The sequence below is a fragment of the Homarus americanus genome, unplaced genomic scaffold (genome assembly GCF_018991925.1).
Source record: "Homarus americanus isolate GMGI-L3 unplaced genomic scaffold, GMGI_Hamer_2.0 scaffold30858, whole genome shotgun sequence".
In the NCBI taxonomy this organism is placed as follows: Eukaryota; Metazoa; Arthropoda; class Malacostraca; order Decapoda; family Nephropidae; genus Homarus; species Homarus americanus.
In genome coordinates, this window is record NW_024737697.1 from 143,861 (window position 1) to 170,221 (window position 26,361).

Consider the following 26,361-nt stretch of genomic DNA (forward strand, 5'->3'; position numbering starts at 1 on the left):
CGGTCAGGTACCATGGTTGCCGGACTAGAGAGGTACAACCTGTGTATATATATATATATATATATATATATATATATATATATATATATATAATATATATATATATATATATATATATATATATATATATATATATATATATATATATATATATATATATATATATATATATATATATATATATATATATATATATATATATATATATATATATATATATATATCAGCAACCTGGGATTTGGTCACAATTTTCATGATGCTATATGGCAGCAGGGTCTACCATAAGACAACACATTATGCTTCCAATATCTTCCCAGGCGGTAGTACATACCTGTTTGATATATTTTTTTTTTATACGGGGATTAGCCCACCCGGGCATAGGTCATTGACCCACAACGGGGCCTAGGAGGCAAAAAAATAATTGTAAAAAGAAATTAAAAAAGAAAAGAAAAGAAAAAGATTACAGTATATTAATCTACACCACATGTCCAATTTTTGATGTGTTGGGTGATTTTGAGATATTTTTTTCTGCTGATGCGGAACAACATCCACATTCAGGAAATGTAAAGTTTTGATCTGATTGATTATAGTGTAGAGTTCCAAGAAAAGTATTAATACGTAATATGTCAAAAAAAAGTTTGTGGTTGCTTTCCTTATAGCTTACTTCCTGTATCTTTCCTATCATTTAGTCTAATAAATTAAAATAATAATATTCTTGCATCAATACAGAGAATGACCCAGCAAAAAAGTGGTACCACACATGGACTTCAAGACATGCCTCTAGCAGTTAGTTCAATGGTGCCATTAAGAATATCTTAGCCAGCATTCACAAATAAAGTGTTCACCAACAAACAAACAAATGCAACAGATCCTCAGAAAATAATAAATAATGAATTCACCCTTGAACTTATTACTACAAGCTCTTTCACTCAACTTAACAAAGAATTATGTTAAATATTGCATAGAAGATATAGTAATTTCTTAAATATATAAATAATTTGTGAGAGGAAAATTAGGGTGTTTAACCTACATAAGCCAAGTGTGTCTGTATGGTATGTACACTTTGTGTCTCGGATGAATACACACTCCAGCTACCAATATTCTATGTCATTAGGAATCGCATAGAGGTAATGGGGTCAAGGAGGTCACCTGGGTCTTGCAGAGGTCACATGTGATTTTTTCTTTCTTTTTAATCAAGGTGTCAAGGACTGAAGGACACAGCCGACAGGTGCTGTCTCATTAAGTCGAGACCATAAATTATGGTCAAGGAATTAACGCAGTTACTCTCCTTGCCCTGTGACACGTTTCACAACCGAAGTTCCACACTCCTATATACTGTAGACCTTTTAACTGTTCTTAGGTCAGTTCACTCTACTTCCCAAGGATGTGCACAAAAAATAGCAGCAAATTTCAATGAGTTGCTTACTGAGTCTCTTGCACTTAAAATGTCAGAACTATAGGCTGAAAACGAAGCAATGGCAAGGGTAAATTTTGGCGTTTATGATGACATAGCTATGTTTGGGATTACTTTATCAGACATTCAGCTGCTAAAAATCGAGCTTTCAACATTCTGGTATAAAAAATGATTACTGTTGTCATATGAAATATGACACAGTAGTAGAGTATGTTGTTTAACTACATAATTATACCCCCAGTTAACAGAAAATTTATTAAATGTTTAAACACACATGTTACATATACAATATGACAGTTGGAACTGAGAAAACTGTATGTTATGTTGCTTAACCACGTAATTATACTCCCAGGTAAAAAACACTGGATGATGATATAATCATGACAGAGTTATAACCTCTTTCTGCCAGTGTTTGCTTTTAAACTTCTCAATTATGTAATATATTTTCATTATTTGTTTTTACAGTTAAATATGCGTAAAAATATGTCCGCATTTATTTTACGAATCTTTAAATTTAATGTAATGACTCGGGGTCGCACTATATAGGCGACAGCAATAGATGGGGTTACACTGGAAAATGATTGGGAACCCCTGCTCTATGTAGTGTACAGGGGATCCTCAACTTTAAATTTACAGTACAGTATTTTATTTACCCGATGACTTATCTTTTATTTTCATTTACTGTATTTTGTCATTCCATTTCATCTTTACTCTTATATTAAGTGATTTTAGATGTATATAAGGACTTAGGTTATGATATAGTGGAACTTTAAACATTGTTCTGTAAGTACGATATGCACATAGTATGTGTTTCGACTTATGTACGAATCCAACTTAATAACATCCTCAGGAACGGAACCCGTCCGTAACCTGGGGACCCCGGTATAGATTTATATTAAAATATCTCAATATCTGGTGGATTTGTAAAGAAAATAGTAATTTATGAAATGTTAGTTTTTTTATACCTGCACTGTAAAATGCCCTTAGATGAAATATTAGTGTGTTTAAAGATTTAACATTTGTGTAAGCTCAAGAGTTGAATCTAGTCAATAGAGGTGAAGTACTCAAATAATAAAACGAAAAGATATTAGAAATACAGTGGGGGATCCTTGATGGAAGATGCAAAAATGTGCCAAACACGAAATAAATGTAGAAAATTCTGTAAGAGTAACTTTGCTGTAAACAATATGACAAACAGAATAACAACAGTTCTCACTTGTGAAGCAGCTCGGCCCCAATACATCAGTGCTCTTGCAAAACCTTCACCTTGTTTAAAAAGCTCTGTTTCATGTCGATCGAGAATAAAAGCAGCATTACTTTGAGCCACTTCATAACCTAGTTCTGCTAGCAACATATAGGTCACTAGAGCTTGTGTATGTCGTGAATCCCAATAGGCCGTATGAGCTTCCATCAGCATCTCTCCCCAACGTCCTCGTTCTGCCACATTCTTGAACAACTGTAATAACATCATCATAAGGAAAACTGCTCTCTTAAAAATTAATTAATCATATGAGTTATGGCAGTGCTGAGAGATTCCACTCTATAAACAGGCAAATAGTAGGACAACTTGAAGCAAAATAAGGAAAAGGGTAAACGAAAAGCACAAAACAGAGAAATTCAAACTTGAAAAATACGTAAGTGAAAAACTTCTGCTTTTAGAACACATTTACTCCTACTGGCTGCAAATTCTCAAAAGAGGAGCATTATTATTAAAATAATTATAAGAAAGGACAATAAAAATCACACCTTAAACATAACAAATTTAATCTTTTCAGCCCCATTTCAAATATCTTGGAATAGCCATGAGCCATAAAATGATGCCACATGTCACCAACAGTAATAATACACCCCAGAAATTTCGCAGGTTTACAAACATGGTGGAAGGACATTTACCAGAAAGCATATCTGGAAGCTGCAAGTGATACCCCTGAAAGTGGTAGAAACAAGCATACATGTAAACGTACAGCATGCCCTTCAAATTTGCGGATTTTTAATTCACGGACCTCGATTATTCGCGGATGACACCCTGAATGTACCCAAGAATTTTTAAAGGTAGTTTTAAAGTTGCTGGCATTTTTGCGGCTGGGACAGGGAGCCATTCTTGAGACAGAAATTTCCTTTATCTGTACTGTATTGTCCAGTGGAGTCTGGATTTACGCTGTTTTGGTTTACGCGTTTTGCCAGAATTCAAATGCTTGATTTACGCGGTAAATTTGGTCATTTACGTGGATGAAGTATAATTTGTTTATTTACTGAAGATATTTGTTTTAGCTCATAAAATTCATACAAATTACCCGGCCAGAATATAATTTACATTGCTGGAATTCTTATAAGATTGTGATTATTTTAAATATAAACATCATGGAATTTGCATTAGACCAACAAATTTAAGATCTATTGTAAGAATTTTCATTAGAAAGAGCCAAAATTTTATCTTTTGTGCAAAATATATGACGATTATATTCAAATATTCCTGGTCTTGCAAGGAATCCAGCAATGTCAATTATATTATCCTAACTTTAGTCTGAGGTATTATTTATTACTAAAAATGTAAGCCTAGTGTTTTCACCCAAACATTTCTCTGGTAGGGAGGGAGGGACCCAGCGAGTGGGAAGAGGGGGGGAGTGGAGGTGGGGTATTTTGATTGACAGATAGTGTCTGGGTGAAGTATAATTTGTTTATTTACTGAAGATATTTGTTTTAGCTCATAAAATTCATACAAATTACCCGGCCAGAATATAATTTACATTGCTGGAATTCTTATAAGATTGTGATTATTTTAAATATAAACATCATGGAATTTGCATTAGACAAACAAATTTAAGATCTATTGTAAGAATTTTCATTAGAAAGAGCCAAAATTTTATCTTCTGTGCAAAATATATGACGATTATATTCAAATATTCCTGGTCTTGCAAGGAATCCAGCAATGTCAATTATATTATCCTAACTTTAGTTTGAGGTATTATTTATTACTATACCTTAAAATCTAGTGTTTCCCCCAAACATTTCTCAGAGAGGGAGGAGCCAGCGAGTGTGAGAAGGGGGGGGGGAGAGTTGAGTCCATTATTTGAATGGACATTAACTTGGCGACTGTATTTCTCTACTTCTCTTAAATATTAATTGTGAGTGCATACCATCATAAAATTAAGATTTTATTTTTACTAGAACATAGGTATTGTGTCGGGAAAAAGTGGAGTTTGTGGGTCGGCCCGGTCTCTATTTCAATTAATCCCATATGTTATGTTGTTCACTTTACGCTTTTCTCACTTTGCACAGGCCTCCGTGGGTTCAATTGACTGCGTAAAGCGAGGGTTCACTGTATAGCGCAGCGCAGTGTTGATTTAATTTAGATAATAATCTTTAATTACAGCTAGTGAACTTAAAATTTTAGCGTTGAAATTACTGTATTGAATCCAGCATGGGTCCAAAGAAATCCAGAAAGGCAATTTTAATTCAAGTGAAACAGGAAATTATTAAGAAACATGAAGAAAGCATTAGAACCAATGTACTAAGTAAAGAATATGGCAGGTCGGCATCAACTGTTTCTACAATCCTTGCACAGAAAGAAAAATTTAAAGAAGTGAAAGTGAGAGATAAATCTACCAGAATGTTTAAAGGTAGATCATTAATTGCAGAAACAGAAAGGTTACTTCTTATTTGGAGTAAAGAAAAAACAAATGAAAGGAGTTTCCATTTCTACTGAATTTATTTGTGAAAGAGGAAATATACGAACATTTGAAGGAAGATCAACTTGGTTCTTCTGAAACTGACTTTGAAGATTTTAGGGCCAGCAAGGGCTGGTTCGATAAATTTAAGAAAAGAAGTGACATTTATAGTGTTGTTAGGCATGGTGAAGCTGCCAGTGCAGATAAAGAAGGAGCAGTAAAATTTGTAGTGGAGTTCAAGGAACTGATGGATGAGGAGAATTATCTTCCACAGCAAGTGTTCAATGTGGATGAAAATGGGCTGTTCTGGAAGAAAATGCCCAAAAGGACATTCATCACCAGAGATGAAGCCTCTATACCTGGGCATAAACCAATGAAGGACCGTCTCACTCTATTGCTTGGTGCCAATGTTTCAGGGGATTTCCAACTGAAACCTATGCTCATACACCACTCTGAGAACACCAGGGTGTTCAAGCAACAAAAGGTGGTAAGAGGACAATTTGGAGTTTATTGGAAGTCCAACCGTAAGGCATGGATAACAAGACAGCTCTTTAATGAATGAGCAGTTGAGGTGTTTTGCCCTTCTGTGAAGAGTTACCTAATCACCAATAAACTTCCTTTAAAGGCTCTTCTCCATATGGATAATGCCCCTGGTCATGACCCTGAACTTGCCAGCACTTTGGAGGCTCGATTTGACTTTGTCAAAGTGTTGTTTTTGCCTCCCAACACAACATCAATTATACAGGCGTGTATGTAGAAGGTTCCTGGTTGATGATGATGATGGGAATGAGAAGTGGGGATGGAGGAGAAAGGAGAAAAGAAGGAAGTGGGGACCCATGCTTGATGCAGTAATTTCACCAATAATTTTTTTTAAGTTCAATAGGTGTAATTCAAGATTATTTTATTTAAATCAACACTGCACTGCACTATATATTATCAATATGCTAACTAAATTTCAGAAGGACCAATATTTTAATGTAAAAATGCAAAAATATTCAAGACACCAACAAAATCGATGTTCATGCCACTGTAAACAAAGCCAAACTGACACCTGGTGGGTGAGTCAAGCGGCTGATGGGCGCACAAAAAACTAGTTCCCTGTACTGCATATATTATCAATATGTTAACTAAATTTGAAAATGACTAATAATTTTAATATAAAAAATGCAAAAATATTAAAGAGCACAATTTTCTTGATATTTACTCCACTGGAAACAAATGTAAACATACAACAGATTACTGAATTGGCAGACTAGCCCATCGGCTGATGCTCACAACAAAACGTGTTTTTCGTAAAGATTTCGTTAAATGAAGTTTTGTTCGTTAACCGAATTTAAGATCCTTATGGGAGGTAATTCGTTAACCAAAATTTCGTTAATTGAGGGACCACTGTATTTATGAAAGGGATACAAATAAAAATAATAATGGACCATCCAACTTTTTGTCTTGGCTATCCTGAACCAGCCAAGGTAGAAGACTAGAACAGAAACGGTGACGACTGGTGTCAAAAGGTCTACCATGAAGTTGGAATAGTGGTACATCTTGTCTAAGTAGTGCTCACAGAACAGTGAGAAGAGAAAGTAGAAGAACACTGCATACATCACAAGGTTACACACTCCAGGAATAAATGTACATGCTTGAAAAACAGTCTTTGTAAATACCAACTGGTTACAATGTTTTTGAGGTAAAGACAAGAAGATATATTTTCATACATGGTAAGATTCTGAATAGAAAGTACAATTTTAATATAAGGCATAGGATTACAAAGAATGAATATGGATATTTGGTTCAACTCTCCAAGGTACTTCTCCAAGTCTGAATCAATGGGCATGGAATGACATGTTTTAAAACATGTGAGTCTATGGAGAAACATGTTTCGCTTAACACAGTACTTTTTGTAATAGATCTACAGAACGGTGTTAAGAGGTATATAATCTGTATTATAAATACTGTACCTTATAATAATCCATTCACAGGATTTTTCCTTCATCTGAGAAACTATATTTTAGCTCCTTGTATTTTAGTTTGGCTAATGTCAGACAATTTTATTCAGCCAAGAGAAACGCCTGCCCTGTAAAGGGTAAATTCTGGCTAGTTTAATATCACTCTGTAGCATTTAGCTCCCTCAACTGAATGATTTCAGAGAAATTTCATCATACAACCTAAATGATGCCTGTTTTATTTTCCATCCCCTTTTTACTTACCTCAACACTGGTGTGGCAAGATCTCACCATCCCAGTGCCTGAAGCCTGCATCTGTGCAAGGTTGTAAAAGGCCAAAACATGACCTGACTGAGATGCCAGATTAAAGTATTTGATTGCCATTTTGTAGTCCCTTCGTACACCTAATCCACCTGAGGAAGATATAATGCTATATAGTGCTGGTAGCGGTCACTAAAATGTTATTAAACCATACACAAAAATATACAATAGAGCCTCTCCAGTTCTGCAAATGAATTTATACAGTCAACCCTCACTTTACGCGGTCCCACATTCTGCGTTTCCACGTTTACGCGGTGCCCTGCCGGAACCCAAGATGCTCACATTCCGCGGTGCGTGTACCCCTTTACGCGGAGAGCGGCTGGTGAGCTGCGCCAATTTTGGATCCAAACCTCCCGCCATCTCTCCCGCCCTCCGCCATGTTGTGTAAGCGGCGTGAGCATGGTGCGCACAAGGTCGCCCAGTCATCAAAACATTGCCAAGTTCTTCACCCGCCACCCACCACAGCCGGCCCAAGTCAGTGATAGTGATAATTATAGTGAGGATATGGACTTATATGGACTTTGAGGGGTTTGACAAAGAGGCCCTGCAAGGCTCTGTGGTGGATAGTGATACAATTGATACAAGTGATACAGGTGAGAGCCAATAATCTGCCCTCTGCCTCGTAACCAACCACCCTTCCCCGTGTGCCCAACCATCTTTTCTACTAATGTAAGTGTTAAAAAACCTAATATTATTGATATTTCTCTTAATTATTAATTGTTTGTGCATACCATCATAAAGTTAAGATAATATTTATACTACAACATAGTTGTGTGTCGTCAAAAAGTGGAGTTTGGGGGTCGGCCCGGTCTCTATTTCAATTAATCCCATATGTTATGTTGTTCACTTTACCCGTTTCTCACTTTCCGCGGTACCCTGTGGGTTATATTAACTGCGTAAAGTGAGACCCAACTGTATACTGATTTTAATTCCTTCAAGATGAAAAAACATGGAAAAGGTTTTTATTAGCTTTACAATAATTTTAAATACAGCAGAGCCTTGCCATTCATGGTTTCAACTATCCACGGTTCATTATCTAATAATAATACTAGTTATACAGTGGTCCCTCAGTTAATTAACGCCTCGGTTAACGAATTACCTTCCATAAGAATCTTCAATTTGGTTAGCAGCGAAAAAAATTCAATTAACGAAATCCTTACGAAAATCACGTTTTGTTTTGAACATCAGCTGATAAGCTGAGGAGGCACTCAGCAAATTCAGTAATCTCTTCTATGTTTACATTCGTTTCCATTGGAGTAAATATCAAGAAAATTGTGCTCTTTAATATTTGTGCATTTTTTTTTATACAGTACTGTATTAAAATTATTGGTCATTCTAAAATTTAGCCATCCAAGCTGTCTACATAAAAATGTTCAACTATTATTTTTGGCTCGATATATGTAACTTTATTCATTTATTGAAACTCATTTACAGTGGTCCCTCGGTTAACAAGCACAATCCGTTCTAGAAGGTTGCTCGTTAACCAAAAAACTCGTTAACCTAAACCATTGTTTCAATGGGTTTTTGGGTAATTGGTTCCAGCTCACCGAAAATTGCCTAAATTCAACAAAAAAGGTAGAAAAGTACACTTACTTTGAGGTGTGTATGTAGAAGGCTCCTGGATGATGATGATGATGATGGGAATTAGAATGGGGGTGGAGGAGAAGGGAGAAGAGAAGGCATTGGGGTGGAAGAGAAGTCACCCCATGGTGCCATTTCACCCATAAAATTTTAGTTCTCTTGGTGTAATTCAAGATTATTTTCTTTAAATCAACATTGCACTGCATTATATATTGTCAATATGTAAAATAAATTTCAAAATGACCAATAATTTGCTTGGAAACACAGAAATAAGCGTTTAGTTGAAGATAGTCTCAAGCAAGATGTTACCTCCACTGAAAAGACAGACAGACTGGCGCCTGTTTGGTGTGTTACCAGGCTGAATGGCGCGCATAAAACTAGTTTCCTTACCTTCAATTATGTTCAATAATTGTTAAAATTACTAAAAAATTTAATATTAAACTTTTAAAATTACTGAATAGTATAAACTTCTTGATATTTAATAAAATAGTAAGGAATTTAAGCCCTAGAACCGATTACTGTATTGGCGGACTAATACTACAGCTGGTGGACTGCCAAGTGCAAGCGAAAACATGTTGAGGTCGGCTCGTAAGAAACTCATTAATCGAGGGATTGCTCGTTAACCGAAGTTAAGAATCTTATGGGAGGTAACTCGTTAACCAAAATCTCATTAACCGAGGCCCTCGTTAACTGAGGGACCACTGAACTAAAATGTACTACACTTTAGTTAAAAAAATTTTATCTCTTGTGCAAAATATATGATGTCTATATTCAAATTATCTGCTGTCTTCCAAGGATTCCATCAATGCAAGTGATATTCTGCTAATTTTAGTCTGTGACATTTTATAAGATAAAAAGTTTAAGCCTAAAACTACCTTCACCCTGTTTTGGGAATGCTTCTTAGGGAGGTTTCTTAAACCAACACTGCACTGTATATTATCAATAAGTTAACTAAATTTTAGAATGACCAATAATTTTAAAGTAAAAATGTAAAAATATTCAAGAGCACAACTTTCTTGATGTTTACTCCACTGGAAACAAAGGTAAACATAGAAGTCGATCAGCTGATGGGCACACCAGAACATGTTTCTCCTAAGGCTGTCATTAATAAAATTTGTACTCGTTAATAGAACTGAAAGTCCTTACGGGAGGTAACTTATTAACTGAAATCTCGTAAATTGAACCGCTCGTTAATGGAGGGTCCACCTGTATACAGTGGCCCTCGGTTAACGAACTCAATCCGTTCCAGAAGGTCGTTCGTTAACCGAAACGTTCGTTAACCGAAACCATTGTTTCAATGGGTTTTTGGGTAATTGGTTCCAGCTCACCGAAAATTTCCTAAATTCAACAAAATGGTAGAAAAGTTCACTTACTTTGAGGTGTGTATGTAGAAGGCTCCTGGATGATGATGATGATGATGGGATTTAGAATGGGGGTGGAGGAGAAGGAAGAAGAGAAGGCATTGGGGTGGAAGAGAAGTCACCCCATGGTGCCATTTCATCCATAAAATTTTAGCTCTCTGGTTTAATTCAAGATTATTTTCTTTAAATCAACGCTGCACTGCATTATATATTGTCAATATATAAAATATATTTCAAAATGACCAATAATTTGCTTGGAAACACAGAAAAAAAGCGTTTAGTTGAAGAGAGTCTCAAGCAAGATGTTACCTCCAGTGAAAACAGAGAGAGACTGACGCCTGTTTGCTGTGTTAAGAGGCTGGATGCCGCGCATTAAACTAGTCACTTTACCTTCAATTTTGTTCAATAATTGTTAAAATGACTAAAAAATTGAATATTAAACTTTTAAAATTATTGAATAGTATAAACATCTTGATATTTACAAAAATAGTAAGGAATTTAAGCCCTAGAACCGATTAATGTATTGGCGGACTGATACTAAACCTGGTTGCCCGGTCAGTGCAAGCGAAAACATGTTGAGGTCGGTTCGTAATAAGTTCGTTAAGCGAATTTTTTTTCGTTAACCGAATTGAAGGTCCTTATGGAAGGCAGTTCGTTAATCGAAATTACGTTAACCGAGGTGTTCGTTAAACGAGGGGTCACTGTATATTCATCAAACTTTTAGATAAACTATTTTGGATTATTCTAGTAAGGAAATGGAGTTTCTAACTTAATTAGAACTGCTTTTACGGACTCCAGTAGTTTAGACTCTCAGAAAACATATCCAGCACCGAGAAACGTTCTGGGGAAGTGGGCTACTGTATGTCTGTGCAATATGTCTAGTTTAGACAACTGGAAACTTTTCCCAGCAGCCAGATATGATTCCAGGCATTAGGAATTTTTGGGGGTTTGACGTCTGGTTACCCAGAAATCTCTCATCCCTGGAAGTGCTCTGCACCATTTGTTCCGGCTAATGGGGATATCACTGTATTAAAAAAAGGAGTCAACTAATTCTAAAGGAGAAGCAGCACCATCCTGATAAAAAATTTAGACTTCTCTTTGGTAATTTTTCCTAACTCTAACATGCATCTTAGATCTATTACCATCTGGGAAAGGTTCTGCAATTTTCAGTTTGAAGACCTGACTCATCACAACAAGACACCTAGACTTACACTAAAAATTTTCAAATAAAAACTGGGTTCAAAAGCAACAAAATCTACACACACTCAGCACTTTGGGGAACTGTCACTCCCCATCTCCATTTCCAATGGAAACAGATGCAATGGAGATGATGTACAGATTGTATATTCATGGCAGCCATCAGTGTTGAGGGTTCAAGCCTGGATTGAAACCTTTAGATTTGAAGGGATACTATACATGGACCTGCTTGGACAGATGCCACATTACAAACACACCTAACTTGATATATTAAATTATAAATTACTTACTGAAGTACATGTTGCCAAGTTGGAGTTGTCCGTCTACCCATCCTTGTTCAGCAGCCTGTGTGAAGTACTTAAAAGCCAACTTGTAGTCCTGGGGTACTCCACGACCATGCAAGTATAATAGGCCTAAGCCGCTCTGACCAACTGCATTGTTCTGATCTGCAGCACGTTTGAAGTATTTAAGGGCAGTCTCATTGCTCTGCTTCACCACTGAGCTTCCCTCCAGGTACATCTGTGCTTAAAGAAAAACTATGATTATGTCAAATTTCCACATTAGTACAGCACTTATTTCTGGGATAAATGGTAGATTGATCTTGAGACCATTTTACAATCAAGATAGGATTGAGGATCTCAGTACAGGGGGTCCCAGGGTTACGAATGGGTTCTGTTCCTGAGGACGTTCGTAAGTCGGAACACATGCCACACAGGGTGATTCAGCAAAGAGTACATTAAATTGGAAGATGAAATCCTTGGACAATTCTAAACCACAATGTCTCTATGGTAAAATGTTAGATTCTGCATATGCTCACGTGTTCGTGACAGGTGCGAGCACATCAAACATAGTCCAGGCATTCTGGAACGCGTCAGACAATCAATGGTACGGCGAGTACAGGCCTGCATTGAGGCAGAAGGGGGCAACTTTGAACATTTCCATTAGGTTGTAACAAAGAGGGGTCACACTGTAGAGATCTGTGAATAAATGATAACAAAAACCTATGGGGGTTTCACTTCAAATTCAATCTCATTAATAAAACATCTTCAATGTATTGCAACATAGAAACTATACAGAATCTGACATTTTACCATAGAGACATTGTGATTTAGAATTATTCAATAATTTCATCCTACAATTTAATGTGCTCATTGCTGAATCACCCTGGATGCACACCATACTTAAAACACAATGTTTAAAATCCCACTATATCAAAGCCTAAGTCCTTATATACATCTAAAATGACTTGATTTAAGACAAAAGAAGAAATAGAATGACAAAATACAGTAAATGAATGTAAAAAAGTAAGTCTTCAGGTAAATAAAATACTGTAAATTTCAAGTTTAACCCCATTCGTATTGGTGGGCGTTCGTAAGTCAGGGACCCCCTGTAGTCATTAAGTCTAGGAGACTAAATCTTCAGGCCCTAGATCTGGGCTCAGATCTAGGGCCCTCACCTGCTTTCAGAGAGCAGCTTAAACATAGGCTGATAATTTAAACAACCCGACAACAAACAAGCCAAATCCCAGTGCCGAATGGGGTATTCTCGACACTGTCATGACAAAAACCTGCAGAGGCCCTCGGCCAGATCAAAAGAATATACCAGGACTGGTTTGATAAAAATGATCTGGAAATCAATGTACAAGTAATATCTCCGTCAGCCAGAACCCCTCAAGCCTGGAAATCTCCGATAGTCAGAATTGAAATTTGCTCGGAAAATCATTCCCAAAGCCGAAATTTTTCCAATTTTCTGGGGGTTTATGAAAAAATTTTCCAAGGGTGAAAACCGAGAGATTTTCTGAAAATGTCTCAAATAAAGATGAAAGTTTAAGTACTTTTGGAAGGGACATTCTGATGGAATATCAGGTAACCCTTTCTTGGATAGGGGATTAGTGGGTCTCATGATGTCTTGAATAAACACGAAACCAAAAGTATTTTTAGGGAGATTGTGATAAGTATAAGTAAGCAAGGTTGTATTCCTTCAGCATTACATTACATAAAATTATAGAAAGGTGTGGGTGATTAAAGAGATGGAGTGGAAAGGAGTGCTAACATGCACCAGTGTTGCCAAGCGATAAGCTTCTCAACAAGTAATATTTCAATTTGCCTCCATGCAGTCAACAAGACCCTCAGTAGATGCGTGTTGTCTTAATTCCCATGTGTGTGTGTGTGTGTGTGTGTGTGTGTGTGTGTGTGTGTGTGTGTGTGTTCACACACAGGGTGGTGAAATGCATTTAGTGTGGCAGCATTATGTTAGTGTTAAGGTGCAAGCACTGCTTGCTTCCTCTTGCTTTGAGCTATCGTCACTGGGTAGCCCTCATGGCGAGCAGGGAAGCAACTTGTATAAGTCTTCCTTGCCAGTACACAGCCTCCTCACCATCAAGACTCCTGCTGTGCCTCCTCGTGGCAACAAACTGTAACTGGTTACCTCGTGTGTCCAGGCTAGACCAGCAGGGGATCTTAGAGTAGCAGTGAGCCCCAGTGGGATGATGCACAGACCCACTGGCATGTGGACACATACTGGCACCTACCAACCATTGCCCAGCTGCCTTGCGGATTAACCTTGGTAGGTATAAGGCTACGAGAGTAAACCCCAAACGAAAAATCTGCGGTGGAGCCCTGCATCTGGCAGACATACTTACAGAGCTCCAGCAAGACCCCAATGGTAGTAAAGGCGGAAGACCTGACCACCATGGGAACCCAACGACTACACCAGTAAACGAAGGCAATGCATGATGGACAGGCTTCTAAGGCGAAACCAAACAAACTGGGCTATTGGCACTGTAGTACATTTATAATATAAAATTTTTCAACTGTATTTTTGGGTAGATTTACATAAATTTCTTCATATATTTTCATCCATTTACATGCACACACCATACTAAAAGAAACGTAAAAGAAATAAATGACCTTAGTGCAAAGCTGGAGTGCACATGTACTAATTTGATTAGGGTAATAAAATTGTTATGTCTAGTGCAAATTATAGCATGTGTATATTCAAATTAATCAGTATCTTACAAGAATCCCAACAATGTTAATTATATTCACCCAGGTCATGTCACTGGCTTTGTATAAGAGAGAAGCTTAGTCACTTAAGAACTGATAAATATACAGGTACACGCATTAGACCTTGGGCCAGTGCCAACTGTCAAACGTACTACCTCCCCTCCCCCCACGCCCTCTCGCTCGCTCACTCCCTCTCCCACAACTGGAATCCTTGTAAAACAGTGAATAATTTTAATATAAACGTCATGTATTTTGCACGAGATAAAAATTAATCACCTGTATCACATTACAGTAGTGATTTAAGAGTAAAAGTGTATATGTATGTATATAGTATTCCACATACACGTAAGTATAAATAAAAAGTTTATGTGATGATCGGACAACGTCCATTTCGGTTAACTCCGCGTTTCCAAACGTATCTAGGGCGTTAACAGTGCACTGTTTAATGATGTACAGTATATATAATATATATATATATATATATATATATATATATATATATATATATATATATATATATATATATATATATATATATATATATATATATATATATATATATATATATATATATATATATATATATATATATATATATATATATATATATATATATATATATATATATATATATATATATATATATATATATATATATATATATATATTTCATGAATCACAATGAAAGCGTGGATAAGATAAATCTTGATAAAATCGCAGGAAAAGAAACAGCGGACTCCGTTGTTTCCCTTTCCATAACCAATTATATATATATATATATATATATATATATATATATATATATATATATATATATATATATATATATATATATATATATATATATATTTATTTGGGGTATGTGGTGCCTTACTCAGGTGACTAATTAGTTGGTTGCATTATCCAAAACTTGGGTTTGAACTTTTTTTTATCTAACCATTAGACTGTTCACAACCTACCAGATTATGAAATGATACTATTCTATGTAAGAATAAATAATAACAAAAAATAAAAGCCATTCCTGACTTCCCTGTGGCATATGAGTGCATAGAACATGTCCCCTTTTCTAGCAATAAATCACTCTTGGCCTGTCTCTGATGCTGGCACTCCCCCTTCTTCATCACTGCTGAAGAGAATTCTTGGTACCATTTTGGGATAACAAACTTGGGATGCTTCTGCACCTTCCGAAGGGTCTGGCAGAAAGTGCTAGGCGATATATCATCCAAAATGGCTAGAGCGTAACTAAGCACATGATATGAGAAGGCTCGCTTATCTTCCTGCATAACTGCTGACACCTATAAGTGCCTTGAGCAACCTTGAGTGTTGGCAAGAAAAGACTTGGCGTCAATTGACAAGTGGTGTAGTCACAGGAAAGGTGCGCCATTTGATGCACAGAGCAGTTCAAGGGTTATGAAGATGTACTATAAATAACAAGTTCTCTGTGAACATATGTCGGCTGTACATGATGTGCAATCTATGTCATTATTCTGTGAGTAGGTTAAATATATGGAGTTCACAAAATAATATTTAGGCATTCTGGTCTTTTACCTTGCCAAGAAATGCCATAGCATTGGTATTTCCTGCTTCTGCAGCCTGAACAAAATAGTTGAGGGCACGTTGGTGGTCTTGCTCCACTCCTCGTCCTCCCTGGTAGTGCAGCTGCCCAAGTCCAACCTTAATAATAAATAAACACACCAACTTCATCATTAAATTTGTAATTTATTTAAATATGATAGCAAGGAAATCATAGAAATCAATATCCATTCAAAACCAGAGTTAATTTAATTTTAAAGACAATCCTACTTTATTATGAACCAGCTTCTCATGATAAACAAATAATTTTACTGGAGCATTTAACAATTCGTAAACAAAAAATAACAAATTCATTGTTTATACAAAAATTATCTTCTGATGAAAAAGTAATATATTTACCTGAGCCTGAACATCTCCTTTCTCAGCAAGGAACTGGTAGTACTGTATAAGGTCATCATCAAGTAGTGCTGGTGATGACCCAGGACTGTCCACTTCATCAAGGAGGCGAACTCGCTGCACTGCTCGATTACCCGTCAGTGATACTTCATCTGCCACTGAAAGCAAAATTTTCTTTTTCTTTTAAATGTTTATTATAGGAATAAAATTTGAACTATACCAAGTCCTTGATAGCCATGTGGGACAGAGATGAAAAATAATAGCAGAAAGCAAAACTCAAGTAGCACAATGCCCTTTACACTACACTACTGTGCAGGTACTCCTCGACTTACGACCGCCGTACAATCTTTTTTTTAAATTACGTATTTTTGAGTCCCGACGTTAGTGATCGTGCTGTGTACTGACAAAATTTTTGTTTGTAATTCCCTTTAAAATGGCTGGCAAGCGTAAAAGTGAGAGTTTTCGGCGCTGAAAAGAAAAAGACACACCCAGAAATTTATGTAAATCTACCCAAAAATACAGCTGAATTTTTTTTTCATTATTAAAATGTACTATGTACTAAAATTTTTATCTCTTGTGCAAAATATATGACGTTTATATTCAAATTAATCACTATCTTATAAGAATTTCAGCAATGTAAATTATATTCTCCCCGGTCACTTCTATGACATTTTATTAGCAAAAAACAAAAACAAAATCTAAAGGACATAAATAAACAAATAAATACTTCACTAGACCTTCAGTGCCAACTGTCAAACATGTCACTGTCACCCCTCCCAGGAAGGGTTTGGTGGTTTTAGGCTTACAGTTTTTATTTTATATAATATCAGACTAAAGTTAGGAGAATATAATTTGCATTACTGGAATCCTTGCAAGACAGTGAATAATTTGAATATAAACGTCATATATTTGCACGATAAAAATTTTAGTACATTAGTACATTTTAATAATGTACAATTTTTTCAACTGTATTTTTGGGTAGATTTACATAAATTGGTTAATTTATTTTTATTCATTTACATGCACACACCATACTAAAATAAACGTAAAACAAATAAATGACCTAAGTGCAAACCTGTACTGTACATGTACTAAATAATTATGGTACTAAAATTTTTAATGTCTAGTGCAAATTATAGCTTGTTTATATTCAAATTAATCGCTATCTTACAAGAATCCCAGCAATGTAAATTATATTCTCCCAGGTCATTTCAGTGACATTTTTTATGAGAAAAGCTTAGTCACTCTTAAGGACTGATAAATAAACACACATGAGACCTTCAGAGCCAACTGTCAAACATATCACCTCACCTCCACCCCCTCCCCCCGCACGCTTGCTCCCTCCCTCCCTCCCTCCCAGCCAGAGTTTTAGGCTTACAATTTTTATCTTATATAATATCTCAGACTAAAGTTAGAAGCATATAATTTGTATTGATGGAATCCTTGCAAGACAGCAAATAATTTGAATATATACATCATATATTTTGCATAAGAGATAAAAATTAATCACCTGTATCACATTCCAGTAGTGATTTAAGAGTAAGAGTGTATATGTACGTAGAGTATATATATATATATATATATATATATATATATATATATATATATATATATATATATATATATATATATATATATATATATATATATATATATATATATATATATATATATATATATATACAGTACAGTATAATCTGGGTTTACGCGGACGGTCATTTACGCGGCACTTGTCCAGAAGCGATAATTATTATTATTATTATTTACGCGGTACATGCCATCAAATACGCGGCGGGGCAAGGTGCTGGATGCAGACGTCACCGCTGACGTTAGACTCACGTCAGTGACGTTGTGGACTGTGATTGGGCAACGTATCCTTATCACCCACGCACCCCCTCCGCCGCGTGCTGTAATTGGTCTAGTTATCTTTGCCACCCCCGCCACCCTCGCTCTCCACCGCCGCATCAGTTTCACTGTCTCCGTGTATATTCACTCGTGCCCAGGAACCAGTGTTTTTTTTTCTTTCTACACAATGGCTTCTGTGAGGCTCAGTCTGTTGCTGTGGCATTGGAGAATGCAAGAGAGGCTACACAGGGTGTTAAAGCTGCAGGCTTCTCCGAGACCACCAACGAGGACATCCTGGAGGTAATCAGGCAACCTGAGGTGACTGCGGACGAGATGTTGGAAGATGATGATGTCAGTGAGCAGCGAGGTGTTACAGAAGAACAAGAGCAGAAACTAACACATGCTGATGTGAAGGAAGTCATCGAGTTAGCCGAGAGAATGAAGTTCATTCTTGCCAAAGACCCAGTCGATCCTCGCTACGAAGTGTTTAATAACCATCTGTTGAAAAGCCAGGAGCCCTATGTTCAGCTGTATCATGACCACAACAATGCTAGCCGTCAACAAAACATTACCGAGTTCTTCACCCGCCAACCACCACAGCCAGCCCAAGTCAGTGATAGTGAGGATGTGGACTTCGAGGGGTTTGACGAGGAGGCCCTGCTAACCTCTGTGGTGGATAGAGAGACATGTGAGGGCCAATAATCTGCCCTCGGCCTCAGAACCAACCCCCCATCCCCGTGTACACAGCCATCTCTTCTACTAACGCAAGTGTTAAAAAACCTAATATTATTGATATTTCTCTTATATATTAATTGTGTGTGCATACCATCATAAAATTACGATGTTACTTTTACTACAATGTACGTATTGTGTCGGAAAAAGGGTAGTCTGGGGGTCGGCCCAGTCTCTATTTCAATTAATCCCATAGGTTCTGTTATTTTTTTATGCGTTTCGCTTTATACACAGACCTCCATGGGTTTAATTAACCGCGTAAAACCAGACTATACTGTATAGTGATTTCAGGGCGATTTTGGGGAAATATTAGGAGTGTTTCTGACTTTATGCATTTTTTGGCTTTACTTTGTATGTACTTTTTCTGTGAGTTGGAACCAATTGTGTTCGTTAATCGAGGGACCACTGTATTATTTTTGCATTTTCGACTTACGACCTTGTCATCGGTCCCTAACCCCCCCTGCCGTAAGTCGGGGACTGAGTGTATAAAGGACAGAGGGTCCTCACTATACTGTGCATCATTTTACATAATTATATTATGTCAGTATGTACGTACCTTTATATGACATACAGGTAACCGTCATTTAGTGATCGTTTGCTTAGTTATAATTCGGTTTAGAAATTAAAAATTTCTCACGCCCTTGGTTATTTAACGAACTGCAATTGTCCGGTTAACAATCTTCGACCCACTGGGAAAATTCAGGAGAAAAGTTGAAGAAAAAAAAAAAAAATTAAGAATCTGTACTCTCAGTTTTTCGCTCCCTCGGTCCCGTTGTGGGTCGATGACCTGTGCCTGGGTGGACTATTCCGTGATAAAAGGGGGGGCAATTCTACTGTCATTTAATACCCCTACTGTACAAGGTTTAGAGCAAAGATAAACAACTGCTAGGGTAAGGGACATGTTTAGGGTGCACATCTACAGTACTATACAGCATGCCCTTGAAAATTTTAAAATTCCTGCTAGTCTTGTAAATACTGTAGTGTAAATATATGTAATTTACCATTATTTTAGGGTTCAGTATCAGCACAACAGTGTGTACTGTAGTGTCGCAATTGTGATTGGGGGGAGGGGGGTAAAACAATTACCGGCTCGCCACTCAGCCTATCAAATTTGACCAACTAATCTTACTAATGTGTATTAAAAAAAATGACAAATTGAAATACAAAATTTTCTTTATTGAATGTTTAATTATTAAACATTAGGATAGAAATATGATGGATAAAGTAAACTCTTTATTTGAATAAAAAGAAATAATGAAAATAAATACAGGTATACAGTATATTTTTCATTTACTGCTTGGATAAAATCAGCAGCATTAATCTATTCTTAGAAATTAAACTGAAATTTTAATTCACCAAGTTTTCTTAAGCTTCCAATTATCTGCCATCTTTCGAAGATATAACTGATCATTTATGTAATTTTTACAAACTATGAGCATAAGATTGTGCAACCTTTTTTCTGAGGTTCTGTTTCTCAGGGATGTTTTCAAAAGCTTAAGCCTGCTAAAAGACCTTTCACTTTTACACACTGACGGTGGTGCTGTCAAGAATAGCCTGAAAAGTTTTGCCACATGAGAAAATAAATGATACTTTCTATGAGCATTTAGTGCTCATTTTGCAGCTGAGCGAATGTGTTTTTCTACATCAGGATGCTGCTCCACATATTCAGAAAAATTAATGTTGAACACTTGTAATTCAACTTGAAAAGATTTAGTGTCAGGTATCTCAGATGGATAGGTTTCTGACAAATTTTTCATGGCTTCAATAAAGCTTTCTGAATGATAGTCTGCAACATTGGGATCAAGAACATCTGTCAAATATTTGAATGAAAATTTCAGATGTTCACAATTTGAAGTCAACACAGAAATCATCATATCTAAAACTGAATTCATTTCCTTACAATAATAGGGATACAAATTATACTGAGCACTAGAGTTTGGATTACAGTTGGGTTGGGATATATTGCGATATAGGGTCAAGGAAGTTCGCTATATACTAAATCGTGATATATAATTACATGTAATCAATGGGGAAAATAGGGTTAGGTTCTGGAGGCCAATGAAAGTGACTAAACTTGATGTAAAATTGCACAGTCTAAAGTTAGCTATAACCTACAATGATGGAATCCTTGCAAGACAGTGAATAATTTGAATATATACATTATATATTTTGTACAAGAGATAAATTTTTTAGTCATATGTACTAATTTAGTACTAAAATTTTTATGCCTATTGCAAACTATAGCATGTTTATATTCAAATTAATCACTATCTTACAAGAATGCCAGCAATGTTAATTATATTCTCTTAAGTCAATTCATTGACATTAAATAAGAGAAAAACATTAACTCCCCCTATATGACAGATAACTAAATACCACTTGGTAACTGTTGTCTGGCTCCCCCCAGCTGTCATAATACATCAACTCCTCTTCAACTTCTGGTAAGAATGACCGGTTTTAGGCTTAAAGTTTTGATCTTATAAAATGTCACAGACTTAAGTTAGCAGAATATAAATTGCATTGCTGGAATCCGTGCAAGACAGCGCATAATTTGAATTCAGACATCATATATTTTGCACAAGATAAAAATTTTAGCCCTTTGTAATAAATTTACTAATTAAACTAAAATTTGTATGTCTCTTGCGAACTACTGTACTGTCATTTGTATAAAATATTGTACAGTACATTATTTATTAGTTATTCATTAATTATAGCAATCTCCAAAGGATACACTACTGTTAAAATAAAATAAAAGATACAAACAAGTAATATACCTGTATGGGAAACCTTCCTGTAGTGGGTAAGAGCCGTTTCACAGCTGGAAGCCACACTGATGCCTGACCAGTATCTGTATGCCAATGCCATCTGTGCCAGCTGACTGCCACCAAGAGCACCAAAAGTATAATGTATCAATGCTTTTGCTTGACTGGAGTTTTTCCCAATGCCTGTAGCAAACATGAATCCCAAACCCTGTGTGAAACAAATGAAATTAGCATGGCAATAATCATTAATTTCATACAGAAAGTTTGTAATAACATCATAGCCCACAGGCTTTATCCACACATCTATTATTAATGGTACTATTAGTTACGTAGATGCTCACAGGAATATGCAAACAATGTTTTATACAAACAGTGCTATCTGATCATGTTCATCAAACTACATTATAAATTATTTTATTCTCGATATGATTGACCTGTTAAGGGTGACACTGACAGTATAGCTTGGAGGTATAAAACACTTTTTTTTTAGGTATATACCATAAATTACACCTTGCACACTTCAACCCCAGATGAAAGGAATCTCATTGTTTACAGTAAGGTAAGATTGTAATACAGGTTGACAATCTTTTATCCGAAACTCCAAAAACCGAGTTTTTTTGTGGGGCATTTTTTTTTTTTTTTAAACAGGGATTAGCCCACCCGGGTATAGATCACTGACCCACATCAGGGCCTGGGGGGCGAAAATGTAATAGTAATAATAATTATAATAATTATTCGTAGTAAATACAAATTTTAATAAAAATACACCAAAATAAAATAATATGATGACATTAATAATAAAAATAATAATAAAATAATAATAAAATTAATAAAAATAACAATAATACAGGAGTACTGTAATAATAAAATAATAATAATAAAGAAATACAAGAATGAAAAAAAGATCAAAAGTGAGAAACACGACCTAGACCAAAAAAATCCACAAAATAACCTTGTAAATTAGGGGTGCGTCTTATGTGGTGGTGCGTCTTATACGCTGGCAAATACAGTAAATGAGACATCAGCGCCACCCAAATTTTTTTTCTTACAGAAATCAACTCCCAAATTTCACTACGCCCGAGAGACCGGAGCGACGGAGATCTCCAACAGTACTCCCTCCTCCCACAATCTGGGCGTTAACTACAGTGCACCTAACAAATGTTTATTCCCTCTTATGTTTTGACCTTATGATAATAATTTTTATTATTATTTTATTTTTTTGCATATTCTGTATGAATGATTGTGTATGCTTGCAACAGAGTAAAACAAACAAATAAATAAATAAATAAATATTTAAATGTACCCAAAAATATAAGTTATAAAATAACAATAACACAGCTCACAGTTTGGCCAGTAGGTGATAGCCGGGATCCCCAACTCCACAACCTCCTCCCGTTCCCCTCCCTTGATCCCACACTAACTCCCTCCGACATAAGAAATGTTTATTCCCTTTATGTTTTTGACCTAATGATTATCCTTTTTTTTTTGCACATTCTGTATGAAATATTGTATATTCATGAAAAAAAAAAATTGATTACAGCACCACTGGTGGAGCAACGTCTAAACAATACAAAGACAACACAGAGGGCGAGTGAGGGAAGCATGCCTAGGGGCTTGAGAGAAGCTGATCACAGTGCAGCATTATGGGCGAGTCCATTCTAAGAGTGATTGAATAAACTGTTAACTGATGTCAAGATTAGGAGAGAGGCCCCAAGGGATCGCTTGTTGGCGGGAATTTCAAATGAGTGCAAGCGGCAAGAATTTCAAACGACAAATATTTAAGGGTTTGGATATAAGTTTCTTGCCCGGAGAGGGTCTGGACTATCTGAAATCTGGACTTATGGGGTGCTGTCTTTCGAGGGTTTACTGTACCTTATCTCCACTTACTCCTGTTTATTTTCATCCCCACATTACTACCCTTACCAAGTTATTCTCATGTGAAGTACTACTTGAATAAAGAACTTGAAAGTCTTACAATACAATAGTTTTAAACATTAATACAGTATCAACCACCTCAGAGATCAAAACAAAGGCAATACAAAGCATGCAAACACCTACCATTTGAGCATCCACATTCCCTTGTTGAGCTAAGTATTCAAACATTTCAGCAGCTTGTGTGATATTTGGTTTGAGGTGCCTACCAAGAAGGCGTGCCCATGCCACTTTTTGTAGAGATTCAACGTGGCCCAACTCTGCTGCTGACTGTAGAAGGGTGTATGCTTCTTGCTCATCTTGTTTTGTCTGGTTCATGAGGCTCAATGCAGCTTCATATAATTCATTGCCTGAGAAGTAAACTTGTATTTCAATTTAAAAACAACATTGGTCATATGTAATATTGTACAGCATTTAAGATACAAACCATCAGTCTGCCTGATTCATTCCATCACATATATTTGGTACAACACCATGCCTACTTTACTGACATTAGCCATTAAAGGTCTGATATCGTCCCAGAGCGCCCGACATAGAAAGGGTCTATGTTGACAATCTAGCGTTTCATTTTTTAAATTTTCCTGCGTGAATAATTAACGGTTTATTGAAAGTGCTTGGCAGCCAGAAGACTGAAAATATACAGTTACAGTACATATTTGGGGAATGGGTTTCGAATTACAAATAATATACAAATAACATAAGTGATACAGATAAGATATATAATAACTAGATGGGGAAAAGCTCAAACTACAGTGCATTTCAACATAGTGACAGTGCAAGAAGTAGTATTTACTGCCTCTGTGTCACCTACCATGCCTCTGTGTCTTCATTCTTCACCTGCAGTGCTGGTAAGTGCTTTTTTTACATTATTTTTTACATGTACTATACATATATGGGTCGGTATATTTTTATTGTTGTATTTTTGTAGGAGGGGGAAAGTGCCTCGATAAGTCGGAATTAGGGATAACTCGGCAAGGCCAGAGCCCCATGTGTGCCGAGTTATCGAGGGTTTACTGCAGTTGAAAAATAAGAATAAAGCAACTCAAAGCTCGACAGGACACCTCGCCAGCTACCACTTGCTCTCTACCTCTCCCACAATCTGCACACTTACGACCTAACATATGAAAAAAATTACGAAAATACTATATAACTTTGGTAGATTACCTTATGGGAGGGCAGTCTGAGCTCACCATTCAAGGGGAGTGGGCTGAGTAAGGGCCATACTCTGCACATCTCTCCCCCAAGATGGCTGCACCAGCTGACTCCCGGCACACAATTTGAATTTTTGCCCAGACCCAAATTCGTGTAAGTGGGGGAAACTTTCGTATCTCAAGAAAGTGGTGTCAATTTATGAAATTTGTACAAGTAAATATTCATATCTAGAACATTTGTATCATGGGGGATACCTGTACAGCATTATAATTTGTTAAATCCTCACAATTTGTCTTGTTTTCTATTCCAGTACATGACCTTCATTCTCTCTTAACCTCCAAGCCTCAAGTTAATATCCACATTTATTCTATACCACATCCCATCTTTAAAGAAATATTTTCACAAACAGTATATAAAAAAAATTTTCCTCTGGGTTTGTGTTGCTATTAGTTTCTTGTTCATTGAGTTCATGAAGACTTTCTGAGACTCCACTCAGTTTTTGTCCTTTTCCCCCCTCTAAATAAATGCTACACCCAAAAAACTATGTCATGGCAGTTGTCACCTGGAAGTTTAACATCAATATAAAAAATAATAATAATTTGTACTAAATACACTAAAATGTTTAAGAAAGTGACTTTAACAGAATTTTATTCAAATTTCAATAAAAAACCTACCAGTAAAGACTGCATAATGGGAGCTCCTTGATATTGTCTCACCTCTTATTTCATTTGCGGTCAACTCCTTTTTTGGTTCAGAATGGTCTTTTTCACTCTTAATCTCTTCAGTGTCACCTGCATGATCTGTTATTTCAGTTACTTCTTCTGTCTCATCAGTTGGACTTGTTGGATCTTCTGTGCTGAGGTCACTGATATCACTAACTTTATCAGAAACTGTGGGATCCTGGTGAGATAAATTATATCTTAATTTTGCAGAATATGTAGTTCCTCTGTAAATATTGTATTGTTAATACTCACTGACAACAAATGGTAAAAATTCAATGCCCTACTAACCTGTAGAGTGTTTACAAGTTCTGAACAAATATCTTCTTATTATGCCTTAAAAGTACATTTTAAAACTTTAAGCTAACATAGGTACCAAGCTGACACCCCCTTATCCGAAAATTAAAAAACCGAAAACCTCTGAAAAACAAGTTTTTTAGTGGAGCATCACTTGTGTGCATCACATGCCCCAATTTTTTTTCTTTTAACCTAACCTAACCACTCTGAAATCCAAAACACATCTGGTCCCAAGGATTTCGGATAAGGGGTTGTCAACCTGGGGTACAAAATATTTGTTTTCTGATCAGCTGTATGCACTTTTCATACAAATACCATAAGTATATCCTTGACATGTAGAAATGGGGGATTGTTCAAGAAAACGCATTTTATAAGTCAGAGTTGAGCAACTCTGTACAGTATAGCCAGAATTCTATGAAGCAAAGCCCCAGGTCTCAAATTATGACTGAGGATCTACAGTAAAACCTTGAGAAATCAGACTTCAATATATTGGAATTCACTTTTTT

At 36.2% G+C, this 26,361-nt stretch overlaps 1 protein-coding gene across 3 annotated transcripts in view; it reads right to left on the reverse strand.

Moving 5' to 3' along the window:
• LOC121873512 (protein sel-1 homolog 1-like) overlaps positions 1-26,361 on the reverse strand; it is a 48,472-nt gene that overhangs the window by 13,673 nt on the left and 8,438 nt on the right. For 2 of the 3 annotated variants that reach the window (XM_042377099.1, XM_042377097.1), the window contains exons 3-10: positions 25,514-25,739; positions 23,814-24,037; positions 21,768-21,963; positions 16,420-16,574; positions 16,036-16,161; positions 11,773-12,001; positions 7,287-7,435; positions 2,631-2,870 (exon numbers count right to left, since the gene is read on the reverse strand). In XM_042377099.1, the coding sequence (XP_042233033.1) occupies positions 2,631-2,870; positions 7,287-7,435; positions 11,773-12,001; positions 16,036-16,161; positions 16,420-16,574; positions 21,768-21,963; positions 23,814-24,037; positions 25,514-25,739 (1,545 nt within the window). The remainder of the gene's footprint in view (positions 1-2,630; positions 2,871-7,286; positions 7,436-11,772; positions 12,002-16,035; positions 16,162-16,419; positions 16,575-21,767; positions 21,964-23,813; positions 24,038-25,513; positions 25,740-26,361) is intronic. The other variant, XM_042377098.1, reaches the window with a different exon arrangement.